Source organism: Hyla sarda, chromosome 3 (assembly GCF_029499605.1).
Source record: "Hyla sarda isolate aHylSar1 chromosome 3, aHylSar1.hap1, whole genome shotgun sequence".
Taxonomy (NCBI): domain Eukaryota; kingdom Metazoa; phylum Chordata; class Amphibia; order Anura; family Hylidae; genus Hyla; species Hyla sarda.
Genome location: NC_079191.1, coordinates 87,991,555 through 88,018,642, shown reverse-complemented (window position 1 = coordinate 88,018,642; position 27,088 = coordinate 87,991,555). Strand labels below are relative to the sequence as shown.

General features: G+C 42.3%; 1 protein-coding gene across 1 annotated transcript in view; it reads right to left on the bottom strand.

The window, feature by feature from the left end:
- Nucleotides 1–4,617: 4,617 nt before the first annotated feature.
- LOC130361492 (calcium-binding protein 39) overlaps nt 4,618–27,088 on the bottom strand; it is a 43,043-nt gene continuing 20,572 nt past the window's right edge. The window contains exons 3-10 of the mRNA XM_056564550.1: nt 24,108–24,259; nt 14,265–14,429; nt 13,812–13,930; nt 12,825–12,993; nt 11,006–11,065; nt 9,005–9,070; nt 7,239–7,382; nt 4,618–6,582 (exon numbers count right to left, since the gene is read on the bottom strand). Of these exons, the coding sequence (XP_056420525.1) occupies nt 6,394–6,582; nt 7,239–7,382; nt 9,005–9,070; nt 11,006–11,065; nt 12,825–12,993; nt 13,812–13,930; nt 14,265–14,429; nt 24,108–24,221 (1,026 nt within the window). The 5' untranslated portion in view covers nt 24,222–24,259 and the 3' untranslated portion in view covers nt 4,618–6,393. The remainder of the gene's footprint in view (nt 6,583–7,238; nt 7,383–9,004; nt 9,071–11,005; nt 11,066–12,824; nt 12,994–13,811; nt 13,931–14,264; nt 14,430–24,107; nt 24,260–27,088) is intronic.

Below are 27,088 nucleotides of genomic sequence, written 5' to 3'. Positions count from 1 at the left end.
CAAAAGCTCAATGGTGCTCCTCCTGTTCTGAGCATTGTAGTTCGCCCGTAGTGCACTTCAGGTCAACTTATGGGGTACCTCCATACTCAGAAGACATGGGGTTACAATTTTTTTTTTTTACATATGCAAAAGTCGTGAAACACCTGTGGAGTATTAAGGCTCACATTATTCCTTGTTACGTTCCCCAAGGGGTCTAGTTTCCAAAATGGTATGCCATGTGTTTTTTTTTTTTGCTGTTCTGGCACCATAGGGGCTTCCTAAATGCGACATGCCCCCCGAGTAAAATTTGCTCTCAAAAAGCCAAATATCACTCCTCTTCTGAGCATTGTAGTTCGCCCGTAGTGCACTTCAGGCAAACTTATGGGGTACCTCCATACTCAGAAGACATGGGGTTACAAATTTTGGGGGGTATTTTCTGCTATTAACCCTTGCAAAAATGTGAAATTTGGGGGGGAAACACATTTTAGTGAAGAAAAAAAATTTTTTTTTACATATGCAAAAGTCGTGAAACACCTGTGGGGTATTAAGGCTCACATTATTCCTTGTTACGTTCCCCAAGGGGTCTAGTTTCCAAAATGGTATGTCATGTGTTTTTTTTTGCTGTTCTGGCACCATAGGGGCTTCCTAAATGCAACATGCCCCCCAAAAACCATTTCTGAAAAACGTACTCTCCAAAATCCCCTTGTCGCTCCTTCGCTTCTGAGCCCTCTACTGCGCCCGTCGAACCATTTACATAGACATATGAGGTATGTCCTTATTCGAAAGAAATTGGGCTACAAATATAAGTATACATTTTCTCCTTTTACCCCTTATAAAAATTAAAAAATTGGGTTTACAAGATCATGTGAGTGTAAAAAATGAAGCTTGTGAATTTTCTCCTTCACTTTGCTGCTATTCCTGTGAAACACCTAAAGGGTTAAAACACCTACTAAATTTCATTTTGAATACTTTGGGGGGTGCAGTTTTTATAATTGTGTCATTTGTGGGGTATTTCTAATATGAAGACCCTTCAAAACCACTTCAAACCTGAACTGGTCCCTGAAAAATTGTGAGTTTGAAAATTTTGTGAAAAATTGGAAAATTGCTGCTGAACTTTGAAGCCCTCTGGTGTCTTCCAAAAGTAAAAACATGTCAATTTTCTGATTCAAACATAAAGTGGACATATTGGAAATGTGAATAAAAAAAATATATATATTTTGACTATCCATTTTCCTTACAAGCAGAGAGCTTCAAAGTTAGAAAAATGCTAAATTTTCTAATTTTTCATCAAATTTGGGGATTTTTCACCAAGAAAGGATGCAAGTTACCACAAAATTTTACCACTATGTTAAAATAGAATATGTCACGAAAAAACAGTCTCGGAATCAGAATGATAACTAAAAGCATTCCAGAGTTATTAATGTTTAAAGTGACAGTGGTCAGATGTGCAAAAAAACGCTCTGGTCCTAAGGTGTAAAATGGCCTGGTCCTTAAGAGGTTAAAACACTAATACATTAGATCTAGTATTAGAAGGGAAGTTATTTCCCCCTCTTTGTCTGAATTAGCTAATTTAACAATACACATTAAGACAAGACACATATCACATTCAATCAGTTACAGTTGACAGTTTTGTCAATCACATGGTGGAGCAGACAAATCTGTACGCCCAGCAGTTCATCGCCCACCACCCTGATTCTGTTTTGGCCAGGCCCAATGAATGGTGCGCCATTGATGCAGCAGAAATTAGGACATTTTTGGGCCTCGTGCTGCATATGGGCCTGGTCAAAAAACCAAGTGTCGGGCACTACTGGAGCGGGGACATCCTATACAAGACCCCGCTTTATAGTATGGTCATGGCACGTAGGCAGTTCAAGGCCATGAAACTGCCCTTACCCATGAAACCCTGTTGCTGGTCAGGTATAAGGATAAGAGGGATGTCCTTATGCTGAACACAATTCATGGTAATGGCAGCTCACCTGTCCCTGTGCGAGGTACCACAACACCTCAAACCCGATTGTATTCTGGACTACAATCGGTATATGGGGGGAGTTGATCTTTATGATCAAGTCCTAAAGCCATACAACGCCATGCGGAAAACACGGGTATGGTACAAAAAAGTTGCGGTCTATTTGGTACAGGTTACCATGTACAACTTTTTTGTACTGTCCCAGTATGCTGGCAACAAAGGGACATACCTTCAGTTCCAAGATGAATTCCTAAAGGCCCTGATCTTTGGCGACCGAGAAAGAGCAGGCCGGACTTCCCAAGGAACTGAAGTTATAGGTGTCAGGATCGTCCCAGGCCAGCACTTTCCAGGTGAAGTCCCCTACACTAGAAAGAAGGGACGATCTGCAGTGTCTTACAAGAGGGGGATATGGAAGGACACCACCACTCAATGTGACACTTGCCCCGTTCATCCGGGCCTCTGCATTAAAAACTGCTTCAGGGAGTATCACACTTCCATGCAGTACAAAATTTTCCCTTTTCATTTAAATTTTCCATAATTTGCCCCTATGTACCAAGTCCAGACTACATTCCAAATTTTAACACCATAAAACCACTAAAATGCCCCAAAAAACTCTTCATCTAAAAAAAAAACCTGATAAGACCTATGGGGGTATTTTCTTCTCTGGGTCATGGGTCACTGAGTCACTATCATCTGGGACTTTTTATGTTGCCTTAAATGTGCAGTGCGCTCTCTCCCCCTGAGCGGGTGCGCATTTGAGGCAACAGGTTAGGGACGGCCACACACATCACATTCCCAGAATGATGATTCAGAGCATAGGGTTTGGGGTGGGCATATTTTTTTAGTTTTGGCTATGCTCTGGGTCATCATTCTGGGAAGATAACTAGAGGTGAGCGAACTTACAGTAAATTCGATTCATCACGAACTTCTCGGCTCGGCAGTTGATGACTTTTCCTGCATAAATTAGTTCAGCTTTCCGATGCTCCGGTGGGCTGGAAAAGGTGGATACAGTCCTAGGAGACTCTTTCCTAGGAATGTATCCACCTTTTCCAGCCCACCGGAGCACCTGAAGGCTGAACTAATTTACGCAGGAAAAGTCATCAACTGCCGAGCTGAGAAGTTTGTGATGAATCGAATTTACTGTAAGTTCGCTCATCTCTAAAGATAACCTATTTTATGTCCCACTGTACCCCATTTTAGTTAGTGTACCCCATGTAATGCCCCTTGAGGGGGGGTCCCACTGTTCTGGCTCCATAGGCAGCAATGCAGAAGCTCAAGGCCCCTGAATGCGCTCCGGCTCCTCCGAGATCGGTGAGCACCTGCAGAGCTGTTTACGCCCACATGAAATGTATTTAAAAATTTACAATGACATTTTCCCCATTTACCACTTGTGAAAATGAAAAGTTTGGGGTAACCCCAGCATTTTAGTGTAAAAAATATTTTGTTTCCAAAATATTATGTCATGTGTTTTTTTTTTTCTGTCCTGGCACCACAGGGCCCTAAACCGCACGGTCAATGGCGTCCGTGCATAAAAATGCCAAAGTTCAAAATAGCGTATTTTTGGTCACTTTTTATATGATGATCAGACTTATTGATCGCTTTTTGTTCATTTTTTCATTACAAAATGGTTACCCTAAAAACGTCAGATCATGGCGCAAAAAATTAGCCCTCAAACCGCCCTGTATGTGGAAAAATAAAACAGTTATAGGGGTAAGAACTACGACAAAATCAAACCTATATAAGTAGTGTATGATTTTAATCGTATGGACCTACAGAATAAAGATAAGGTGTCATTTTTACCGAAAAATGTACTGCGTAGAAAAGGAAGCCCCCAAGTTACAAAACGGTGTTTTTTCTTCAATTTAGTTTTCTGTTTCGAATTTGTGGCACAAAAAATAAGCCATCATATGGATTTTAAGGTGCAAAATTGAAAGAGTTAAGTTTTTTTCCTCCTTACCTTTAAAAAACCATAAGTGCAAAAACTGAAAAACCCCGGCCATGAAGAGGTTAACCAACATGCTTTTATAATTATATTTTATGTAAATTTTTACAATTGGAACGTTTGAAAATGTGACAGACCTGCAGGAGTTCTACATAATAGTCATAGACTACAACTTTCCAAACAGAATCACTATTGTTCTTGTGGTGTCTGGCACTGAAGCTGTTGGTGGTTTGTATGCTGAGATCTGCAGTTCTAACTTATGGAGACCCCTGCATTAAAGATAGAGCTGTAAATATACAAAACATAGAAAATATCAAAGATTGAGCGTCTTTCGTAGATGGGCTGTGACCCAAATGGGTGCCTACACTGTCTGAGTCACATTCATACCAGTATTGGCTTACATTGAGCAAGGTATGGGATGGTCTATAAGGAAGTAATCTGGCAGTAGACTGCAGAAGCTTGACTACAAGAAACATGAGTACACTCCTTTGCTGTACAGTTTATTTATTTTTTTTCTTTACGAATAAGAGGCCAAAAACGTATGTACACAGAGAATCCAAAAGTAACCCAAAGCAAATCTGCATGAAGCGAGTGTTTACCCCTTCACCCGAGGCTTTGGTTTCAGCATAGTCCAGGGGAGATGTGGGGGCATTAATAGAACCACATTGGCCGTGGCTCTTTAAATGAAATAAAAATGTCATGCACTGTATCAGCTGCATGCATCAGGCAGAAAATCCTGTGTGTAATAAATAACGTAAAAAAAAAAAAAATGGATGTTTGCACAGGTCTCTTTCTTCAGAAACTCAGTTAAAGCAATATGTAAGATTGATATGTTATTTTTTTTACCCTAATAGTTTACAATGCAAGCTTAAAGGACACGATTACCCTTACGTACCCTGCTCATTCCACTACGCAGGTATTCTGCAATACCATTCATAGCTAGCATAGTAGCAATTCACAACCAGCCATTCTTCACAATGGTGAATTTCAAGAGAGACCAGAATATCGTCAAACCACCGCCAACCATGCTCTGCAGCCACAATCCACATGGCTAACATAAACAGGTATGCTGTCCGAATAAAACCAGCAGTGTGTTGTTGGCAACAGTGGCTGTATTAGGAGTGGTGTTGTGGTGAATGGTGGAAACTCTGCTGAATTTTGGTTTCTCAGGGTGAAGCAATAAACCACACAAGGCATCAAACCCACTTGCCTACCCCCCCCCCCCCCCCCCCATGTACTAAGAACCCTCAGGAGGGATAGATAGATAAATGTCATATCAACCACCCATGTGGATGATTAAAGCAGCATGTTATGTTCAAGAGCAAAGATGTGGTTAACCATGCCTGTCCGAGCATGGCCCCACTATAGATGGCAACCAGTGCTGCTCCTCTAATATCTACGAGCTGATAACCCCCACTTTATGTCTCATCACTTTAACAGAGACAGGTGTAGGTAGTGTTATTTGGCAAAAGGCTGTTCTACATACATATGAAGAGACGTGCCATTATTATTTTCTATGCAATACTTGGCTTGCAGAATGATGCACTCAATGATATGTTCACCAAGGACATAAGATGCTGCTTGTCCTTTCTACCTCCTTATACACCTAGTAAAACAAGAATCACACTGCTAAGGAATAAGATGAGAAAAAAAAAAAAGCAATAGAAAGGCATATATAATGAATGTACACTCCTCTTTACATAACCCCATCTGTAATAAGCATCTCCCAACCCACACTTAAAATATGTATGCGTTTACCAATCATCCATTCCTAGTCACCCTCGGCAGAGCGGGCCACCCCACTCCACGGCATACAAAAAAGCACTGCGCTGTTGCATTTTATTGGTTTTTCAGTTTGAAATCAAGGCATATTGTTATTTTAAAACTAAAAAGGTACCAGCTATGCACAGATCCGATTTTGTGCTCAATTTCTCTTCTAACAAGTTTATGTGCAAATATGCTGATGGAAACCAGATTTTGTGTTGACTTTTTTCAGGTTTTGCTGCAAGCATGCAATGCATTGCAATAAAAAATAAAGAAAATTATAAACTAAGTGTATGTCATCTTATCCAAAACCCAGACTAGGAACTACACACTCGTTCGAGACTCTAAGACCTCTTTTTTTTTTTTCTTTTGATTTCACTTTTGCACCCTGATACTGTGATAACCAGCGAGTCTCAATCCCGTGTTGATGCAACATAAAGGATAGAAGGGAGAGGAATTCCATCTTGCTCAGTAAAGGTGTAAGGGAGAAAAGAAAGAACATAAGGTAGTTATGCATTCATCTTCTATTCATTAACCCCCCCTGAGCTGCAGAAGAATAGCGCAGCATCTGGGTTCTTTCATCAGAGAAGGGGTTACACTTGGACTAAAACTTCAAATGCAATGGAATAAGATAAAACTGTTCAGGGTAGAAGTGAGGATGTTGCTCTCAAAGTCCACGGGATACTGAATACTCTCGCAGCAAGCACTGGGTTTGGGCTCCTCCCTCCCCCCGCCCTCCACTTCAGGCCTCTTGCTGTGCAGGTCTTTTCAGGTCCCGGATCTGTTTCACTAGGTAGGTTTTCTCATCATTAAACTGCTCGTCCTCAGTGCGGTCATTCTGAAACTTGCTGAGGAATTCAATCAGCTTGCTCTGGTTCTTAAGGAGGATATCCAGGACAGGCTGTGTTTTGTTCGGGTTTGCTACAAATACCTTGAAGTTCAAGGAGAAAGAAATAACATTAGTATCAACATTAGGTAGCAGCCTCAATGTATCTTACATGGTGCCATTTCTAAAGTCCTTTCATACATTTTGTGAATGGGAGAATTCACACACACGGGATATGCTTCCTAGCTGAAGTTGTAAAATCTGCTGTAGCGCATCCCCAAATGTGGATTTTGCATGGCAATGTTTTTATATTTTTGACTGATTTGTAAAATCTACTGCAGATCTGCAATAGCAAACGCTGTTTGTGTAAACACACAGACATATTTTTGACCAACTACCACTGTTCTTAATGAAATTTTTAGAAACAGCTGTCGTCTTTATGGGGGAGATTTATCAAAACCTGTCCAGAGGAAAAGTTGCCCATAGCAACCAATCCGATTGCTTCTTTCATTTTTAACAAGGCCTCTGAAAAATGAAAGAAGCGATCTGATTGGTTGCTATGGGCAACTGGGTAACTTTTCCTCTGGACAGGTTTTGATAAATCTCCCCCTATATCCCCGAATATAGCATCTCCTAGCCTAATATGCTGTTGTCAGACAGGGCAGCCCAGTGAACACTTTTTTTTTTTTTTTTTTTTTTTTTTTTTACACAGATGACATGAAGCCTTCACACAAAAAATGCTATGGTCACTGGTGCGGCACCTTAAACACGTGGAAAGCTTCAAATTGGATGTTGCGGCTCTTGTCACGTAGCAGATTCATCATCAGCTTGAGGTTTTCAGGTTTACTGATATACTTTGTCATAATGGTGAAATTGTGCCGATCCAAAAGAAGTTCACCGAGTAGCTATACAAAAATATAAGAAGGGAGAAAGAGTCAAAATCAAAAATGGCAAAATGGCATAAAATAGTAGAAAGCTTTAAAGTGATTGGATATGGTAATATACAAAAATATATATTTATATTTTTACTTTGATTTACAATGTGTAAGAATACAAATTAGAACAAAAGAAAATAAAGCATAACTAAACGTAAATGCCTATTTTCCATTTTTGACAAGAAAATAATAGTAAACTTCTACAAGAAAAACATGACACTGATACTAGCAACAATAGATATGCTAAGTAACTGAAAGCTGGTTGTGAGACAAGTTGCATTAACTAAGAACGTTTGCTCCATGAGAAACGCGTGTTCAAATTCTTGTAGAAGTCCTTATATAATGTTCCTTTCCGATTACTTTTTAGATTAAGCCTGTGTGTATACATGAAGAGGCATTTTTCTGCAGTCCTCCCCCTCTGCATTCTCCATCTTTAATTGTCAGTTTTTCCTATGCTCAAATTCACAGCGGGTAGAAACTAGCTGCTATGGTGTCTCCCATACAACTGCATATAAAAGAGGCACCTGCATCCCTATCTCTTACATACATACACTTAGAAGCAGCAGGACATTACAGAGCAACACTGAGCAGAACAAGTTGGATGAAGAACTCACACCAATTTCTGCATCCAAATCAGCATGATCTCCCATTGACTTAAAATATTAAAATTCTACACCAAGGTGAATGTGTGGATAGGTGTTAGCCAGTGAAGCTTAGAGGAAAAAACAATACAATCCATGCAGTAGATCACAGGAGTACACTAAATTTGTAAAGCGGAAAAACAACTTCTTGGCCAGTGTATTAAATTGTATTTTCAGAGAGAGTACCTAGACCTTTAGCCCCTCGCCGCAAATGACGTTCATTAACGTCCATTTGCGGCTCCCGAGGTATGACACGCGCTCAGCAGGTGAGTGCGCATCATACCCGGTGGGTCCCGGTTGCTATAAGCAATCAGGACTCACGGCTAATGCCGTTCATTGCCGGTCGAGCTGATGTCCGGCATTAAAAATTGCAGGTTAGCTCAGTGGTGCTGTTCGGGGTCGCCGCGGTGAAATCGCAGCATCCTAAACAGCTTGCAGGAAGCGAGGAGGCTACCTACCTGCCTCCTCGCTGTCCGAGGACGTATTTATTTTGGTGCATGTATTTTGTATGTTTTTTAGTAGTAAAATAAAATCAAACCTATATAAATTGGATATCTTTGCGACCATATAGACCTACTGAATAAATATAAGGAGCAATTTTTAACGAAAACTGCACTACGCAGAAACGGAAGCTGCTAAAAATTACAAAATGTTTTTTTCTTGAATTTTGCCACACAAATAATATTTTTCTGGTTTCACCGTAGATTTTGTGGTAAAATTATTAATGATATATTAAGTTATGATTTTTAGAAGGTGAGGAGGAAAAATCTAAAGTGGAAAAATCTTAAGTGGAAAAATCGGCAAGGAGGAAAGGGGTTAATGTATGGACAGCAGCTGTTAAACTTCTTACATAGCAGTGAATTTTTATATTTTATCTAAATTAGCCTCAACTTATATAAAAGGAGAAACTGAGTATTAATTAGCAAAACTATATTTAGTTTGCAAACATACCTTCAATGACTGCCTCTTTGTCACATAGTTTTCTGAGTGCAACAATTTCTCATATTCACTGAAGAACTGGAAAAAAATAAAATAAATAAAACATTGTAAGCATCAAGTAGGTAGTATGTATTGCATATATACACTGCTCAAAAAAATAAAGGGAACACTAAGATAACACATGTGAATGAATGAACTAATCGTATGAAATACTTTCGTCTTTAGATACTTGAATGTGCTGACAACAAAATCACACAAAAATTTGCAATGGAAATAAAATTTATCAACCCATGGAGGTCTGGATATGGAGTCACACTCAAAATCAAAGTGGAAAACCACACTACAGGCTGATCCAACTTTGATGTAATGTCCTTAAAACAAGTCAAAATGAGGCTCAGAATTGTGTGTGGCCTCCACGTGCCGGTATGACCTCCCTACAATGCCTGGGCATGCTCCCAGGTGGCGGATGGTCTCCTGAGGGATGTCCTCCCAGACCTGGACTAAAGCATCTGCCAACTCCTGGAGAGTCTGTGGTGCAACATGGAGCGAGACAGGACGTCCCAGATGTGTTCAATCGGATTCAGGTCTGGGGAACGGACGGGCACACTCCAGCCACATGAGATCTAGCATCGTCTTGCATTAGGAGAAACCCAGGGCCAACCGCACCAGCATATGGTCTCACAAGAGGTCTGAGGATCTCATCTTGGAACCTAAAGGCAGTCAGGCTACCTCTGGCAAGCAAATAGAGGACTGTGCAGCTGCCCAAAGAAATGCCACCCCACACCATCACTGACCCACCGCCAAACCAGTCATGCTGGAGGATGTTGCAGGCAGCAGAACATTCTCCCCAGCGTCTCCAGACTCTGTCACATGTGCTCAGTGTGAACCTGCTTTCATCTGTTAAAAAACACAGGGCGCCAGTGGCGAATTTGCCAATTTTGGTGTTCTCTGGCAAATGCCAAACGTCCTGCACGGTGTTGGGCTGTAAGCAGAATCCCCACCTGTGGACGTTGGGTTCTCATAACACCCTCATGGAGTCTGTTTCTGACCGTTTGAGTGGACACATGCACATTTGTGGCCTGCTGGAGGTTATTTTGCAGGGCCCTGGCAGTGCTCCTCCTTGCACAAAGGCGGAGATAGCGGTCCTGCTGCTGGGTTGTTGCCCTCCTAAGGCCTCCTCCACGTCTCCTAATGTACTGGCTTGTCTCCTGGTAGCACATCCATGCTCTGGACACTACGCTGACAGACACAGCAAACCTTCTTGCCACAGCTCGCATTGATGTGCCATCTTGGATGAGCTGCACTACCTGAGCCACTTGTGTGGGTTGTGGACTCTGTCTCATACTACCACTAGAGTGAAAGCACCGCCAGCATTCAAAAGTGACCAAAACATCAGCCAGAAAGCATAGGAACTGACAAGTGGTTTATGGTCACCACCTGCAGAACCACTCCTTTATTGGGGGTGTCTTGCTAATTGCCTATAATTTCCACCTATTGTCTGTTCCATTTGCACAACAGCATGTGAAATTGATTGTCAATCAGTGTTGCTTTCTGAGTGGACAGTGCGATTTCACAGAAGTGTGATTGACTTGGAGTTACATTGTGTTGTTTACACTTTCCCTTTATTTTTTTGAGCAGTGTATATATGAAGAAACACCCGTCGGCGTGAAACTGTGCGTTGTCCAGGTGAATAGCTCCTGCTGCTCCAGCTCTGTTTGGTCTAGGGGTGTCGGGATGTTGGATCAGAATCTACTGAAATAAACCACTTCAAGCAAGTCAAACAGGTGTGTGCTCCAATGTTTTCATTTTTTTTCTGCATATATATATATATATATATATATATATATATATATATATATACATATATATATACATACACACACACACACACACACACACACACACACGCATACATAGATCTAGATATATATATATATATATATATATATATATATATATATATATATATCTATATCTAGGAAAAGAAGGGAAACAAACATCTATGCATCTTACCCGGTCATAATGCTGTTCCAAAAACTCGGCACTCAGGAGTTTATGTCTAGTCAATAGATCCTGTCAAAGAAAAATAGCATAAGGAGTCACATCAATAAGGCAAGACCTACAATTGCTAGAATTCTGTGCCTTAAATAGGCCCAGCAGAATCAAAAACCTTTTTATATGTTGTACATCTTCACGAAACATTAACCTTATAAATACAAGTCATAAAAAAATCAGGTCTTTATGAAAAAGACCACTAGAGATCCCCATAACATCCAGAACACAATCATGTCTGGCTGCAGCATCATCTTTGTCCTAGTTGAAGCACAGTCCAGGAGGTGAGGGCGGGACTAGCACTCCTCTGTGCTCACTCCCATCCTATCAGACTGCAGCTATACAGATAAGGAGACTCCGCACAGCAGACTCCGGTAGGAAGTGAATGCATGGTGAGTGAAAGCGGGCTCAATGATTGCCTCGGACATGCCCCTTGCTGAGTAGTGGGTGTCAGAATGACTAAGCAGCAGAACAGAGGCATCTGTGAGCCAAATAGAGAAGCTAGACACATAAAAAAATATATGTGGAGCATCTGGATGACCTAGTGAGTAACATAAGCATTATTTTTTCTGTGATATGCCTGGTACAACTAGAGAATCAGATCCATACTATCTTCCTCTCCAGAGTGTGGAAAAGCAAGGCATGCTGGAGGATACATTTGTCATGGCAACTGTACGACTCTGATTCTGAGAGCCCATCTTATGGGCGCTGTCAGATAGAAAAACTTCTTCTATGTTTTACATCTTGACAAAACATAAACATGTCTAATATACTTCATAAGAAAATGTAATTTCCTTTTTATAGAAATCATGGCTTATAAAATCATGAAGTATCTTAGAAAGGTTAATGTTTTGCCAAGGTGTACAACATATAAAAGATTTTGATCTGACAGTGCCCATTTTCATCCGACAGTGCCCATTTAAGTCCCAGAAACCTCTGTCTGTCAGGTACCTACTTAAATCACCTTATGGTGGATAACTCCTTTAAAAGCGGTTGCCCGGTTTAGAAGACCTATTTCCACATATCCTATTCAGGAACTCTTATTAGTGGCAGTGCTCTGTTAAGGATCCTGTTCTCTCAGTAAAAAAACTGTTTCAAAGAACTTCAACGCTAGAGGAGCCCTCCTGTATTACACAAACAGTCTACTGATGGATAGGCAAAGGAGGGGAGGAAGCCAGAAAGTAAAAACATTTAACTTAATTTAAGAGTACCCTTCATCAAACCATATCTTCTAAACTAACTCAGATTATATTCCCCTAACACCCCTCATACCCTTAAAATTTTTCCAAGCTTTAAAAAGCTCTGTATCATACCTTTCCCCTTGCTCACATTGTGTGAGCTCCCGGCAAGGGAAAGAAGGCTTTCCACAGCAGGTGCGGCGTCACCGAAGCCTGCGAGAGCTGTGCCTCGTCATGCCCCACACTCACTTCCTGAGTTTGGTTTCCTGCGAGGCCAGGAGGAGACCAAACTAACTGTTTTACTTACGGCAGGGAACAGAACAGAGCCACTACTGGCCTTTTTTCAATCACATTAAAAAAATAAAATAAAAAAGGTTGACAATTTTAACAGCAAGTAAATAGAAAAGTGTCTTATAATTACATAAGGAACAATATATTAAAAGTTTAATTTGGTAACAGGTACTCTTTAAGGCCCCCAAGACTACAAAGTGATCCCTTGTTAGAGAGGAATTTCCATCTCAACTAACATGTTAATTTAGCAAATAATGTACACCATTAATTAATTAATTAAATAAATAAATAATAATAAAAAAAAGTCTTACCTTAAATGTAGCAAAGGCATCAGAAGCAATATCAAAAGTTGACATCTCTACATATCGGAAGAAATCGTAAAACTGCTCAGACCACAAAATAATTTTGGCAAGTGGCTCGTGTCTAATACACTCTCGCAACATGATTCCACAATTCAAAGCAATTTCTGGAGACTCATACCTATTTAAAGAGAAAATCAAAACAATATGATAAAGATAACGGAGCATACACCTAAAATACTGCAAACTATTCCAAACTAGTCAACCGAATCCTGCACTGGCTATTTGCTCGGGTTACACAGTTACATTAAACATGATCAATTCTGTACCATTTCCCTCTCTACTAAATGTCTTGTCCACACCTAGTTGTGACACCAATCATACACTTCATTACTGATCCATGTTTAAGTAAAGCATCAAACTAAAGCCCACCCTAGAAGCCCCTTCTGCACTACAAGAGATGCAGGAAAACATCCAACAGTAATGTATAAGACAGGAGTCCAGCACAGAGATGTGCAGTAAAGAGATAGGGTATGTTCACAGCTTAGAAAACTGTGCACAATGACCCCCTGAAAACCCAGGTGTACATTTCGCACATTTTCCCGATCTTGCAGGAGCTAGGACCTCTCAGGAATGCACCATCTCAGACAGCAAGTCTATTCTTTCTGCAGATACCGGAATCGGAATTTCTGTGGCAGAAACATCTGGCGTGGAAATTCTGCCTTGTGAATAGTGTAGCAGGATCCTATTAAAATCAATTGGACTCTGCTGTTGCAGAATGTCCATCTCGGATATTTCATGCTGAAATTCCACACAAATTCTGCAGTGTAAACCCAACCATACTTTTCATGCCATATTACCTGGACACAAACCGGCACCTGTTCTTGTGGCCAGGTAATATAGAATAAAAAGTATCTAATCTCTGTGCTGCCCTCCTCTGTTATCTGATACAAGTTATACTTAAATATATGCAATTTATGTGCCCTTAATAGGTCATACCCTTTCAACAGCATGAAGAGAATATTCTGCTGGGTGCATATATATTCCACTGTCGGGGTGCGTGTTCCAATCTGCCTTCGTAATATATTGTTGAAGATCTGAGCAACATCCTTCTTGCCCTGGAAAGAACACGTTGTAAGCTTTAGGACAAACAACATCAGAAGATGTAAGGTGCATTGTGATCAAACTATATGTCTCTTATGCACCAGTCACATGAGGTGCAGAGATTTATCAAAATCTGTACAAAGAAAAAGCTGACCCTTTGCCCATAGAAAGAAGCAATCTGATTGTTTGCTATAGGCAACTGGAAACTTTTCCTCTGCACAAATGTAATATAATTCTCCCCCATGGTTTTTCCACAATACAGGAGAACAAAAACTCAATGGTAAAATGTATATTTTTTATGTGAATATTTTGATGTGTGAATTAAACATTATCAGCATTCTCTAGCACCTCAAAGTCTATGAGCTGGAGATCGGCCACTAAAGTTCCAAGGAGACCGCTGTTGTACAGTTCCTGAGCTAGCTGAGCCACGGCTTCGGTCTGAGGTTCCTTCTCATTTGTCCCATAAAGGATCTCCTTCATAGCCACCAGGTTTTTAGACACTTCTTCAGTTGCCTGGGAAAAACAGAACAGGAACATGACGCCACTTACACTAAACACCTTCAAATTTAACATATTTTTTTAGGCCAAAGATGTATGTTCATCTTAGACTAGGTTGAGACTATGGAATTTCCGCCTGCAATTTCACTTTGAAAATGCAGGCGGAAATTCCGCTTGCTAAAATATATAGTGTAGTGAATGGGTTTCCGTTCACAAATTCACACTTCGGAATTTGTGAACGGAAAATCCGCTTGAAAATTTCCGCCTGAAGAATGTAGTTGCTCTTTCTTCAGGTGGAAATACTGGCGGAACACATTGCAGTCTATTGAAGACTGCAATGTCCGCGCGGTCCTAGCGCCAACTGATTCAGTCAGCGTTGGCCGCCATCAGAATCTCCGGGCGGAAATTTTCTGCCCGGAGATTCCGTAGTCTGAACCTAGTCTTAGACACAGCTGTCACCCAGCACCATATGTTTCACCTAGACTCCCCTTCTGTAGAAACACCATGCAGACTAACACACATTATTACACAAATAAGACAACTTCTTGAGTGCGAAGATCCTGTGGATTGGGTTATAAGAAGAACTTGCTAACAATAGGAACAACATAAATAAGAAGAATGTGTGTTAGTATTCCAAACAACACAAGGTTACAATGTTACATCAACTAAAAACACAGAAATGGCAGCAGCACTGCGGTTTACTATAAAAAAAAAACTGCATGTACTATAAACACACCGAATAAGTGTCAAAATGCTTGTCACCCTGAAAATATACACTGTACCTCATTTTAACACAAGCAGATAAGGAATACAGAAAAATATTTTTCAATTACATTAAAGCAGTGTTTCCCAAACAGAGTGCCTCCAGGTGTTGCAAAACTACAACTTCTATACTTGATAGGTTAATTATATTTCCTTACTATAAAAATCATGGCTTATAAAAAATAAAAAAGGTCCAGTAAGTGGGACTAGCACTGCTCTATGTTTACTCCTGTGCTATCAGACTTCTGTCTGATAACAGAGAGGAGGGGGTTACAGAGCAGCCTGCTGTGACTGGATGAAGATGTCCAGCACAGCAGACTCAGGGAGGAAGGAAGAAAGTCATGCAGAGTGAGGGACATGCCCCCTCCAAATCACAGGATGACAAATATGGGTGGAACAAAGTCACCAATAGAGAATACTCAGTCTACTGAAATCAAGGGATTAAGCATGGGCACCCTGTTGTATACACTGATATACTGTTCTGCCAGCATACAGATGTATAGCTGGAACATATGGTCCTATAGATGTGAAAGTAACCTTACTCCGCTTTAGAGTGGGCAGAGGACTAGCTGCTATGAGGTTTCCTATACACTGCATACAAAAAAGAAGTCTCTCTCTCTCTCTCTCTCTGTCTGTGTGTGTGTGTGTGTTTCTCTCTCTGTGCCTCTCTGTGTCTCGCTCTGTGTCTCTCTCTCTCTGTGTCTCTCTCTCTCTCTCTCTCACTCACTCACTTAGGAGAACCAAACGCAGTCTCTGTATGTCTGCTCCTCCCTCCACAGCTGCTCCCTCCTTCTCCCCTCTCTATAGACTTCTATTGGCAACAAGTGTAATTGATCTTTCAGTAAGCTGATCCCCTAAAGATGAATTTTACCAAATAATTCCAAATGATCAGTGCCTGATGTTGGGCTGGGTGGACAACTTGTGGCCGTACTAATAAATATACTGTAAACTTTAAGAACTAATAAATATACTATAAAATGTATGCTGATCTTCACAGCAAACAGAACACCTATACCTAAGATACTAATGAATAAATGACAAAGAACTGGAAAAAAAAACCTTGAAGAAATGCAAATACATTAAAGATGAAAGGATAGGAGAGTCCGGGCAGAGTCGGGGTCCCGAGCACGATCAGACCCTTATCCCCTACCCTGTGGATAGGGGATAAGTTGTTATGGCTGCATATTTCCTTTAACTATTAGTCACCTTACCAGCCTCAATTGATAGATCTCCTTGGTTTAGGTACAGAGAGAGATCTATCATTCAAGACTAATGGAGCAAAAAAATAATAATAAAACACCAGAGAGTGCCCAGATGACTTGTGGTTCAAGAAGCATGAAAATGTTTGGTTCGCTTTAAAGGGAACCTGTCATCACTTTTATGCTGCCTGCACCACATCAGGGCAGTCACTGGTGGCGTCTCCGAGCTCCACCAGATTTGATGGATAGATGTCAATATCTTTTATCTACATGGAGACATCTATCAATATAGTGGGGCAGGGAAAAGCCATGAGGGACTGCCCCAATGACTGGAAATCAAGGCATGTCTGTATTATACTGGTGTGTAATAAAAAAAATTTTGATGTCTATATATGCTTAAAGGGGTACTCCGCTGCTCAGCGTTTGGAAAAAAACTCTTCCGAACGCTGGAGCAGGCGCTGGCAGCTTGACGTCACGGGCCCCACCCCCTCAACGTCACGAGGGGGGCGGGGCTATGAACTCACAAGCTGCCAGCACCGGCTCCAGCGTTCGGAACAGTTTGTTCCAAACACTGAGCAGAGGAGTACCCCTTTAAGGTGTGCACTTTTGATTCAGTGGTTGCTTTCTTTTAATGTGTTGTACATTATTTTCACTGTGTGTAGCACTGTAACCCCATTTCAGGGTTGAGCCCCCTTTTTCTCTATAAATATCATGAAGATAATGACATGTTCCCAAAAAAATAATACTGCGAATAAACTGGTTATTTACGTAAACTGCTGCAAGCCATTTCTGTGTTTTAAGCTTCATTACAATGGACACCTCTCAGATAAAGACACGAGGACCCCATATGAATACCAACATATTCTCTCAATACTACACAACGTATTCAGACACAAAGGTGGCATTAGTTGATTGTCCAGTTGAGAGGTTAGTGACTCCATCACAGTGAGGATGTCCTCCACCAGAAGATCCTACAAAGAAAACCTAGTGACAATTCACACATATTAACCGATAAAACTGCAGTTCTGTCCATCTTCTGCTTGCCAAATGAGTTCCTTTTGGTTTTGGGCCATGGCACTTTCTTTGGATCCTTGGTCCTGCTGCTAATATGCAAATCATCGGCGGCGTATGTAGTAAGTGAGATGTTTGAGCCGGACGTGGGACGGTTAATAGAATTGGTTTGGAGGTTAGGGGAGCTGAATGTGTGAGGTAATAGCGGCTGGAAAAGCAAACAGCACATGAAAGCAATATATAAAATGCGCAGGTACAGCCATATAAGAGCATATTCTAGTAAAATGTCACATACATTCCTATCACACACCAATAGTGAATCGTGTAGCGCTGTCAGTTTTCAAATTTCAATATTGGCGCCTAAATCTCCTCCATTGTCCTCCTCTCCATAACAGCCGTTCTCCAGCAACCAAAGAATCACATTACATAGTATCTCATGCTGGAGACTGCAGTTATGGAGCAAGAAGCGCTCTCATAATGGATGGAGATATGTGGCAGAAGGAGGGAGAATGGCACCTCATTTGGGCATTTAGGTTCTGAATCTGAAATGCCTCCTATTTAGATGAAAAGACTATTGTGCACAGTGCTGCACACAGTACACTTAAAGGAGTACTCCAGCACAAAATAACTTATCCCCTATCCAAAGGATAGGGGATAAGTTATAGCTCGCGGGGGGTCTGAGCGCTGGGGCCCCCCCCCTGGAATCTCCTGGACGGGGCCGCGGCAGTCTGCAGGAAATGAAGTTTCATCCCCAGCAGAAAGCCACGGCAGACACGCCCCCTCCATGTACCTCTATGGGTACATGGAGGGGGCGTGTCGGCCACCGCGTCAAGCGGGGATGGAACGCCCCCTTTCCTGTACATTGCCACGGCCCCGTACCGGAGATTGCGGGGGGCAATTCGGATAGGGCATAAGTTATTTTGCACTATAGATGTCCTTTAAAGCTACTCCTTAAGGGTAGGGTCACACACAGAGCATCCACAGCATACTGCACCAACGGCGGTCCCAGAACGACGGCAGTGAGAGCTCCCTGCTGCCAGGTAGATATGCGTGCCTGCTCATATCGGGCTAGGGGAAAGACTGGGACTGCCGTCAGTGCATCCGCAGTGTGAAATATACTGCAGGTGAGGCGATGTGGAAGCGCCGTGTGTGTGACCCTTCCCTCAAGGTATTTCACGCTGCGAATGCACCAACGGCAGCCACAAAAGCAAACTCCCTGCTGCAGCTGGGTAGCCATGTGCGGTGGATTTCCAGATGAAGACACCGTGCCTGCTCAGACACACAGAGCTATCCAGCCGCAGTAGGGAGCTCACTCTTATGGCTGCCGTTGGCACATCTGCAGCAGGAAATACGCTTAAATACTTATATTTAAAAAAAATAAAAATAAATTTACATGCCAACTGCCTACCAGACTTTATCATTCAATATCACTGCTTGAGGCCACAAATTGTTGTTATTTATATTTTCCTTTAGGTAACAGGCACAAATTCCTACAGACACACTCCAAAACCTTGAGGAAAACCTTCACAGAAAAGTGAAGACTATTTAAGCCGCAATAGGGGGTGTGAGGTTTAGGAGTTTTATATACTTTTGGTCATAGAGTACAAGTAGGATACATCCGCCAGAACAGAAAAGAAAAGTACAGCGAGATGTGGAGAATTCGGGGAGTGAAACATTACATAGCTATCAGAAGGCGTGTATAATTACAATGGGACATTGTGCAGACTGGACAAGTCAGTCGCCTACTGACTACATAAAACAGATTGTGACAAAACAGGTTTGCACTACCTAGGTGTGATTTATCTTTGGTTACAATTAATGACTTCTGGAATTAGAAATGAATCACTTCCTGAGTTCTCACACCCAACTGAGCCGAGATGTGAGCACGGAAAATCCAGTAACCTGGAGAAATGGTTCGCGCAACAGCAGAAGGATAAGTGATTGTTTTAAAATCACATTTAGCGGGAAAAAACATTGTGTTTTTTTATTTTGGGAATACAACATATGATGCATCACAATGACTGCTTAGCAGATAACTCTAGTGCAGTGTTTCCCAACCAAGGTGCCTCCAACTGTTGCAAAACTACAACTTCCAGCATGCCCGGACAGCCAACGGCTTTCCGGTCATGCTGGGAGTCGTACACTGCTCAAAAAAAATAAAGGGGACACTAAGATAACACATCCTAGATCTGAATGAATGAACTAAATCGTATGAAATACTTTCGTCTTTACATAGTTGAATGTGCTGACAACAAAATCACACAAAAATTATCAATGGAAATCAAATTTATCAACCCATGGAGGTCTGGATATGGAGTCACACTGAAAATCAAAGTGGAAAACCACACTACAGGCTGATCCAACTTTATGTAATGTGCTTAAAAAAAGTCAAAATGAGGCTCAGTAGTGTGTGTGGCCTCCACGTGCCCGTACGACCTCCCTACAACGCCTGGGCATGCTCCCAGGTGGCGGATGGTCTCCTGAGGGATGTCCTCCCAGACCTGGACTAAAGCATCCGCCAACTCCTGGACAGTCTGTGGTGCTGACACACTCCAGCCACATGAGGTCTAGCATTGTCTTGCATTAGGAGGAACCCAGGGCCAACCGCACCAGCATATGGTCTCACAAGGGGTCTGAGGATCTTATCTCGGTACCTAATGGCAGTCAGGCTACCTCTGGCAAGAACATGGAGGGCTGTGTGGCCCCCCAAAGAAATGCCACCCCACACCATTACTGACCCACCGCCAAACTGGTCATGCTGGAGGATGTTGCAGGCAGCAGAACGTTCTCCATGTCATCTCCAGACTCTATGCTCAGTGTGAACCTGCTTTCATCTGTGAAGAGTACAGGGCGCCAGTGGTGAATTTGCCAATCTTGGTGTTCTCTGGCAAATGCCAAACGTCCTGCACGGTGTTGGGCTGTAAGAATCCCCACCTGTGGACGTCGGGCCCTCATACCACCCTCATGGAGTCTGTTTCTGACCGTTTGAGTGGACGCATGCACATTTGTGGCCTGCTGGAGGTCATTTTGCAGGGCTCTGGCAGTGCTCCTCCTGCTCCTCCTTGCATAAAAGCAGAGGTAGCGGTCCTGCTGCCGGGTTTTTGCCCTGCTACGGCCTCCTCCACATCTCCTGATGGACCGGCCTGTCTCCTGGTAGCACCTCCATGCTCTGGACACTACGCTGACAGACACAACAAACCACCTTGCCGCAGCTCGCATTGATGGGACATCCTGGATGAGCTGCTCTACCTGAGCCACTTGTGTGGGTTGTAGACTCCGTCTCATGCTACCACTAGAGTGAAAGCACCGTCAGCATTCAAAAGTGACCAAAACATCAGCCAGGAAGTATAGGAACTGAGAAGTGGTCTGTGGTCACCACCTGCAGAAGCACTCCTTTATTTGGGATGTCTTGCTAATTGCCTATAATTTCCACCTGTTGTCTGTTCCATTTGCACAACAACATGTGAAATTGATTGTCAATCAGTGTTGCTTCCTGAGTGGACAGTGTGATTTCACAGAAGTGGGATTGACTTGGAGTTACATTGTGTTGTTTAAGTGTTCCCTTTATTTTTTGAACAGTGTAATTTTGCAACAGCAGGAGGCACCCTGGTTGGGAAACACTGCTCTAGCAAAATAAAACTCAATACATGACCTTAATATCTATGAAATGGAGCTAAGTCGCATGATAATGGATTATCAGAGTAGATAAAGCTAGTAGACATCAAAATTGGGTAAATATATATATAACAGCAGAGTTTGCTGGATAAAAAAAATGTTATAAAAAAATCTATTTTATAAACAAAGATGTCTTACAGCAAAATGTTACGTGTGATTAGCAAAAATCCTAGGCGGAGACCAAATTGAGTCAGGGAAAGCTGAAGATATTTGTTGACCAGTATCGTGAAAACTGCCCTTATGTTTGTTATACATGATATTTATACTTTTGCGCAATAGTATGCATCTCGGCGTGATGGCGCCTGGCTTCTATGCCCCGCAACTACAGCTTGATGAAAGGCATCAGGTCAAAATATTGCGACCATGACAAAGCAAGTAGAATTATCATATATAAACGAGTGGATGAATAAATATCAGTCCTGCAATGTCACTGGTGGAGTGCTGGCATTTAAGTTGGTCTCAGCGCTATTACCCTGGTGGCAGTGGAGTCTAGCATCCAACCTAACTACAGAATTTGCTGCAATGGCCTAGTACTTCCAAATATATAACAGGAGCGCAGTGGGGGGGACTATTGGTTGGAGTAATACTCTGCAGAAAACCTCTGAGTTATCAACTATAATATACATAGAATTCTGCAGAATATTACTCCAACCAATAGTCCCACACAGCGCTCCGTTTATATATTTAATTTACTTTGCTATAATTGAGTGGCAAACAGGGTTCCACTCTATTAAAAAAAGATGTCCAGCAAAACAAAATGTAACCCCTATAAGCAGGATAGGGGATAAGTGTCTGATTGTGTGGGGTCCGACTGTTTGGACCCTCCTGTACAGGCCCGGCACTGCTCCAGGAAATGACATTACGCACCCAGCACGTCAGCTGGTCGAAACACAACCCCTCCATTCATCTTTAAGAGAGAGGTGGAGATACACAAACGCTGTGTCTCCGCCTCTGTCAGAGATGACTGGAGGGGCGGGTTTATACCAGAGGATGTGCTGGGTATGAAACGCGCATTAGCAGAGCAGATATCGCGGGGGGTCCCTGTTGCCAGACCCTCCCAAGATCAGACACTTATCCCCTCTCATGCGGATAGGAGATACATTTGATTCCATTGTTCATCTTCTTTAACATGTAGCTGCAGTGTGGCCACCACCAACTAATAACACCTACACTTGCCAGAAGTACATCTTTAAGCGCCAGTGTCTGTAACCTGTATGTAAGTTTTAGATTTGCTGAATTAACCATTTACCATATTGGAGGTCCTTTGATCCACAGTAGTGCTCAAAACAAATGCTTCACCTGAATCTAGCTATACACCATATAAAAAAAACTAGAGATTGCAAAGAGAAATGATATTCACCCTTTAATTAGGGTTTGTTCACACCTGCACCATATTTAACACCAAGTATCACTGCATGCAGCGCCATTATTTTTTATTCATCAGAATGATAGGACCTTGGCAGAACCAGTCAGTCCACTTTATAAGTCAATAGAGTGCACTGAGCATCGCTGGTGTGGCATGGCTTCTAGAAGTGACAATGCAGATGTGAACAGAGTCTCATGTTAGGGCTGGGCGGTATGACCAAATATGTGTGTATGACAGTATTTTTGTAAACTTATTCGGCTCCCCCCCCCCCAAATAATGTGACCCGCCAGTACTGTTCTGCTCCCCCCAATTAATGATCAGCCCAGTGGGGTACTACTCACATATGTCACCTTCAAGCACTGCCCTCCTCCTCTTTGTTGGGGGCCGCTGGCGCTGGAACTCTATACTGTACGTCAGTGGTCTCCAACCTGCGGACCTCCAGTTGTTGCAAAACTACAACTCCCAGCATGCCCGGATAGCCAATGGCTGTCCGGGCATGCTGGGAGTTGTTTTGCAACAGCTGGAGGTCCGCAGGTTGGAGACCACTGCTGTATGCTGTATACCTATGCCTGGGCTGCAAAAGATACAGAAAATACATTTTAACTTACCTATGTCGGCCTCACGCTGTTCCTTGGAACGGGAACGTCGAACAGCCGTCAGCCTATCACCGGCCGCAGCGATGTCCCGCCCCGGTCAGTGATAGGTTGAGCCCACTGTCATGCAAGGAGCTCCGGCTTCTTACATGACAGTGCGCTCAGCCTATCACTGGCCGGGGCGGGACATCGCTGCGGCCGGTGATAGGCTGACGGCTGTTCGACGTTCCCGTCCCCAGCGTGTGGCCGACGTAGGTGAGTTACAGTTTATTTTCTTTATCTTTTGCAGCCCGGGCATAGGGATACAGCGTACAGCAGTGGTCTCAAACCTGTGGCCCTCCAGCTGTTGCAAAACTACAACTCCCAGCATGCTGGGATTTGTAGTTTTGCAACATCTGGAGGTCTGCAGGTTGAAAACCACTTGCGTACATTATAGAGTTCCAGCGCCCGGCGGCCCCCCAACAAAGAGGAGAAGGGCAGTGCTTGCGGGTGACATATGTGAGTAGTACCCCGCTGGGCTGATCATTAATTGGGGAGGGGGGGGGGGGCAGAACAGTGCTGGCGGGTAACATAGGATTAGTTCCCCGATGTGGGGACAACGCTGATAATACATTCCCGAGGGGGAGGGGCCCAACCGGTATTGCGGTATGGGGGGAAATTCATATCGTGCAGCCAAAAAAATTTTTGTATTCGGTATGAACTGGTATACTGCCCAGCCCTAACTCATGTAATCTCTTCAGCTTTTTTTTTTGCTCTTAGCAGTTTCTCTATAATCCACAAAGCGGCCTTGGGAAATATAAATAAATAAAAAATATAAGTACGTAGACCTCCAATGTGTGAGTGGACCCCCATTGAACACATATTTACAATGTTCTGAGAATAAAGCAATGATAACTTGGCATAGGCAATGTCACAGTCTAATATACACTTAGAGGACTTTTAGACTATTTCTGGCATGCACCAACATAAAACTAAAACAATGTTAATATATGATAGCACAAATGGAAATCAAATGAAAAGGGGGAAAAAACAGATGAGAATGTATTTCAGGACATGTATAGAGTATAAATCATGAGATTTATTGTACCTTCTCTGCTTTCTTGTCCGAGATGTCCTGCTTCTCCAGTACTGCTATGCTTTCCTTCAGGTTCTTCACTATGTCTGCAGGAGACTTGTGGGACTTCCCAAAGGGAAATGGCATGTTTGCTAGGATAACACTGCTTTACAGTCCCGCACCTCCTGTGAGGGTAAATTCAAAGATGTACTTAGCAGCTGCTCTGTGCAAAGAACATGAAAATAATATTGTGTTTTTCTACACTGTATATTTATCATACCTAGAAGGGTGACATCCAAAATGCTCACTTTGCAAACCATTTTTTTTAAGTTTATAGGTTCCTCTCTGGTAGGCTCTAAACCAACCTAAAGCATGGCCATAAATGTTGGCACTCGAGAAATTTTTCTAGAAAATTAAGTATTTCTCACAGAAAAGAATTGCATTAACACATGTTTATTCCCTTTGTGTGTATTGGAAATAAACAAAAAAAGGGAAGAAAAAAAAAAAAAAAAAAGAGTAAAAATGGACATAAATACACACCAAACTCCAAAAATGGGCTGGACAAAATTATTGGCACCCTTTCAAAATTGTGGATCAATAAGATTGTTTCAAGCATGTGATGCTCCTTTAAACTCACCTGGGGCAAGTAACCAGTGTGAGCAATATAAAAATCACATCTGAAAGCAGATAAAAAGGAGAGAAGTTCACTTAGACTTTGCATTGTGCGTCTGTGTGTGCCACACTAAGCATGGACAACAGAAAGAGAAGAGAACAAAATTGTGGGAAAATATCAACAATCTGAAGGTTACAAGTCCATCTCCAGAGATCTAGATTTGCCTTTGTCCACAGTGCGCAACATTATCTAGAAGTTTGCAACCCATGGCACTGTAGATAATCTCCCTGGGCGTGGACGGAAGAGAAAAATTGATGAAAGATGTCAACGCAGGATAGTCCGGATGGTGGATAAGCAGCCCCAAACAAGTTCCAAAGATATTCAAGCTGTCCTGCAGGCTCAGGGAGCATCAGTGTCAGCGTGAACTATCCGTCGACATTTAAATGAAATGAAACGCTATGGCAGGAGACCCAGGAGGACCAAACTGCTGACACAGAGACATAAAAAAGCAAGACTACATTTTGCCAAAATGAACTGGGAAAACTTCTTGTGGACAGATGAGACCAAGATAGAGCTTTTTGGTAAAGCACATCATTCTACTGTTTACCAAAAACGGAATGAGGCCTACAAACAAAAGAACACAGTACCTACAGTGAAATATGGTGGAGGTTCAATGATGTTTTGGGGTTGTTTTGCTGCCTCTGGCACTGGGTGCCTTGAATGTGTACAAGGCATCATGAAATCTGAGGATTACCAATGGATTTTGGGTCACACTGTACAGCCCAGTGTCAGAAAGCTGGGTTTGCTTCCGAGATCTTGGGTCTTCCAGCAGGACAATGACCCCAAACATACGTCAAAAAGCCCCCAGAAATGGATGGCAACAAAGCTCTGGAGAGTTCTGAAGTGGCAGCAATGAGTCCAGATCTAAATCCCATTGAACACCTGTGGAGAGATCTTAAAATTGCTCTTGGGAAAAGGCGCCTTCCAATAAGAGAGACCTGGAGCAGATTGCAAAGGAAGAGTGGTCCAACATTCCGGCTGAGAGGTGTAAGAAGCTTATTGATGATTAGAAGAAGTAACTGGTTTCAGTTATTTTTTCCAAAGGGCATAAAACCAAATATTAAGTTAAGGGTGCCAATAATTTTATCCAGGCCATTTTTGAAGTTTGGTGTGACATTATGGCCCTCATTTACTAAGAGTGGAGGTCTCTTTGTGGGTTTTAATTCTCTACAATTTATTTTCCATGGTATTTACTAAGGTTTCCCTACATTTTCCACTTTCCCTACACTTTGTTTTCACATGATCTGATCAGTAGGGTTTTCCTCGGCTCAAATCCACCACATTTTATGTGGAAACCTTAGTAAATATGTTGGGTTTTTGTGAAAATGTCGGGAACGCACCCCTTTTCTGAGACCACGCCCCCTTTTCCCAGCAGCGACGCACCTTTTTTCAGGTTTTCTTAGCAAAATGGAGAGCTAGTCGGGGTTTTTTTTTCAATTCTGGCGCAATATCTGGCGCAGCCAGAATTTCTGGCGCAATGCGACAGATTCTGGCGCACAACCCGACAAAACAGGTCGGGTTTTCAATAGTAAAGGAGGGCCTATGTCTAATTTGCTTTTTTTCCTCCTTTTTTGGTTTAGTTCCAATACACACAATGGGAATAAACGTGTGTACAGCAAAATACGTGTTACTGCAATCCATTTCTGTGAGAAATACTTCATATTCTTGAAAAACTTCAGGGGTGCCAACATTTACGGCCATGACTGTATAATACAGGGCAAGGTTAACCCTGTTTTTAAAAAACCTAGCAAGTTATTTGCAATGAATTAAGTGTACCTGTCACAGAGCTGTCAAAAGGTTTTGTTGGTTGGGACCCAAACTGATCAGGAACTGAGATAAGTCCCTGGTAGCATGCTTTACTTCCTAGCTCTTAGGATCTATTCACAGAGCAGAATTTCCTCTAGTGGAATTCCACTTGCAGAATTCCGCCTCCAATTAAAGCCCATAGACTTCGATTCCGCACTCCAATTCTACCTTCTGAAATCCTGCACAGATTCTGCACCAATTCCACAAGAGGAAATTCAGAAGTGTAAGTGGTAGCGTGGAATCCCATAGAAGTGTATGGGCTTTAATTTGAGGCGGAAATTCTGCTGTATGAATAGACCCTTCGAGATCTTTGTCTTGCTGAGAGCAGAAGTGTAAAGTGCACTACCAGGCAGATATCCTAGCTTGTTATCCCGATCCTTTGTTGGTATATCAAATGAACCACTTATGAGCTGGTATGTAAAAAATTGTGCCAAACGGCATGAAAATCTGTAAAACTGACGAAATACAATCCATTTTTGCAGTTGAAAATATATTAAATGTGTGGATAAGGCAAAGTGGTCGCATAGAGGCGTAG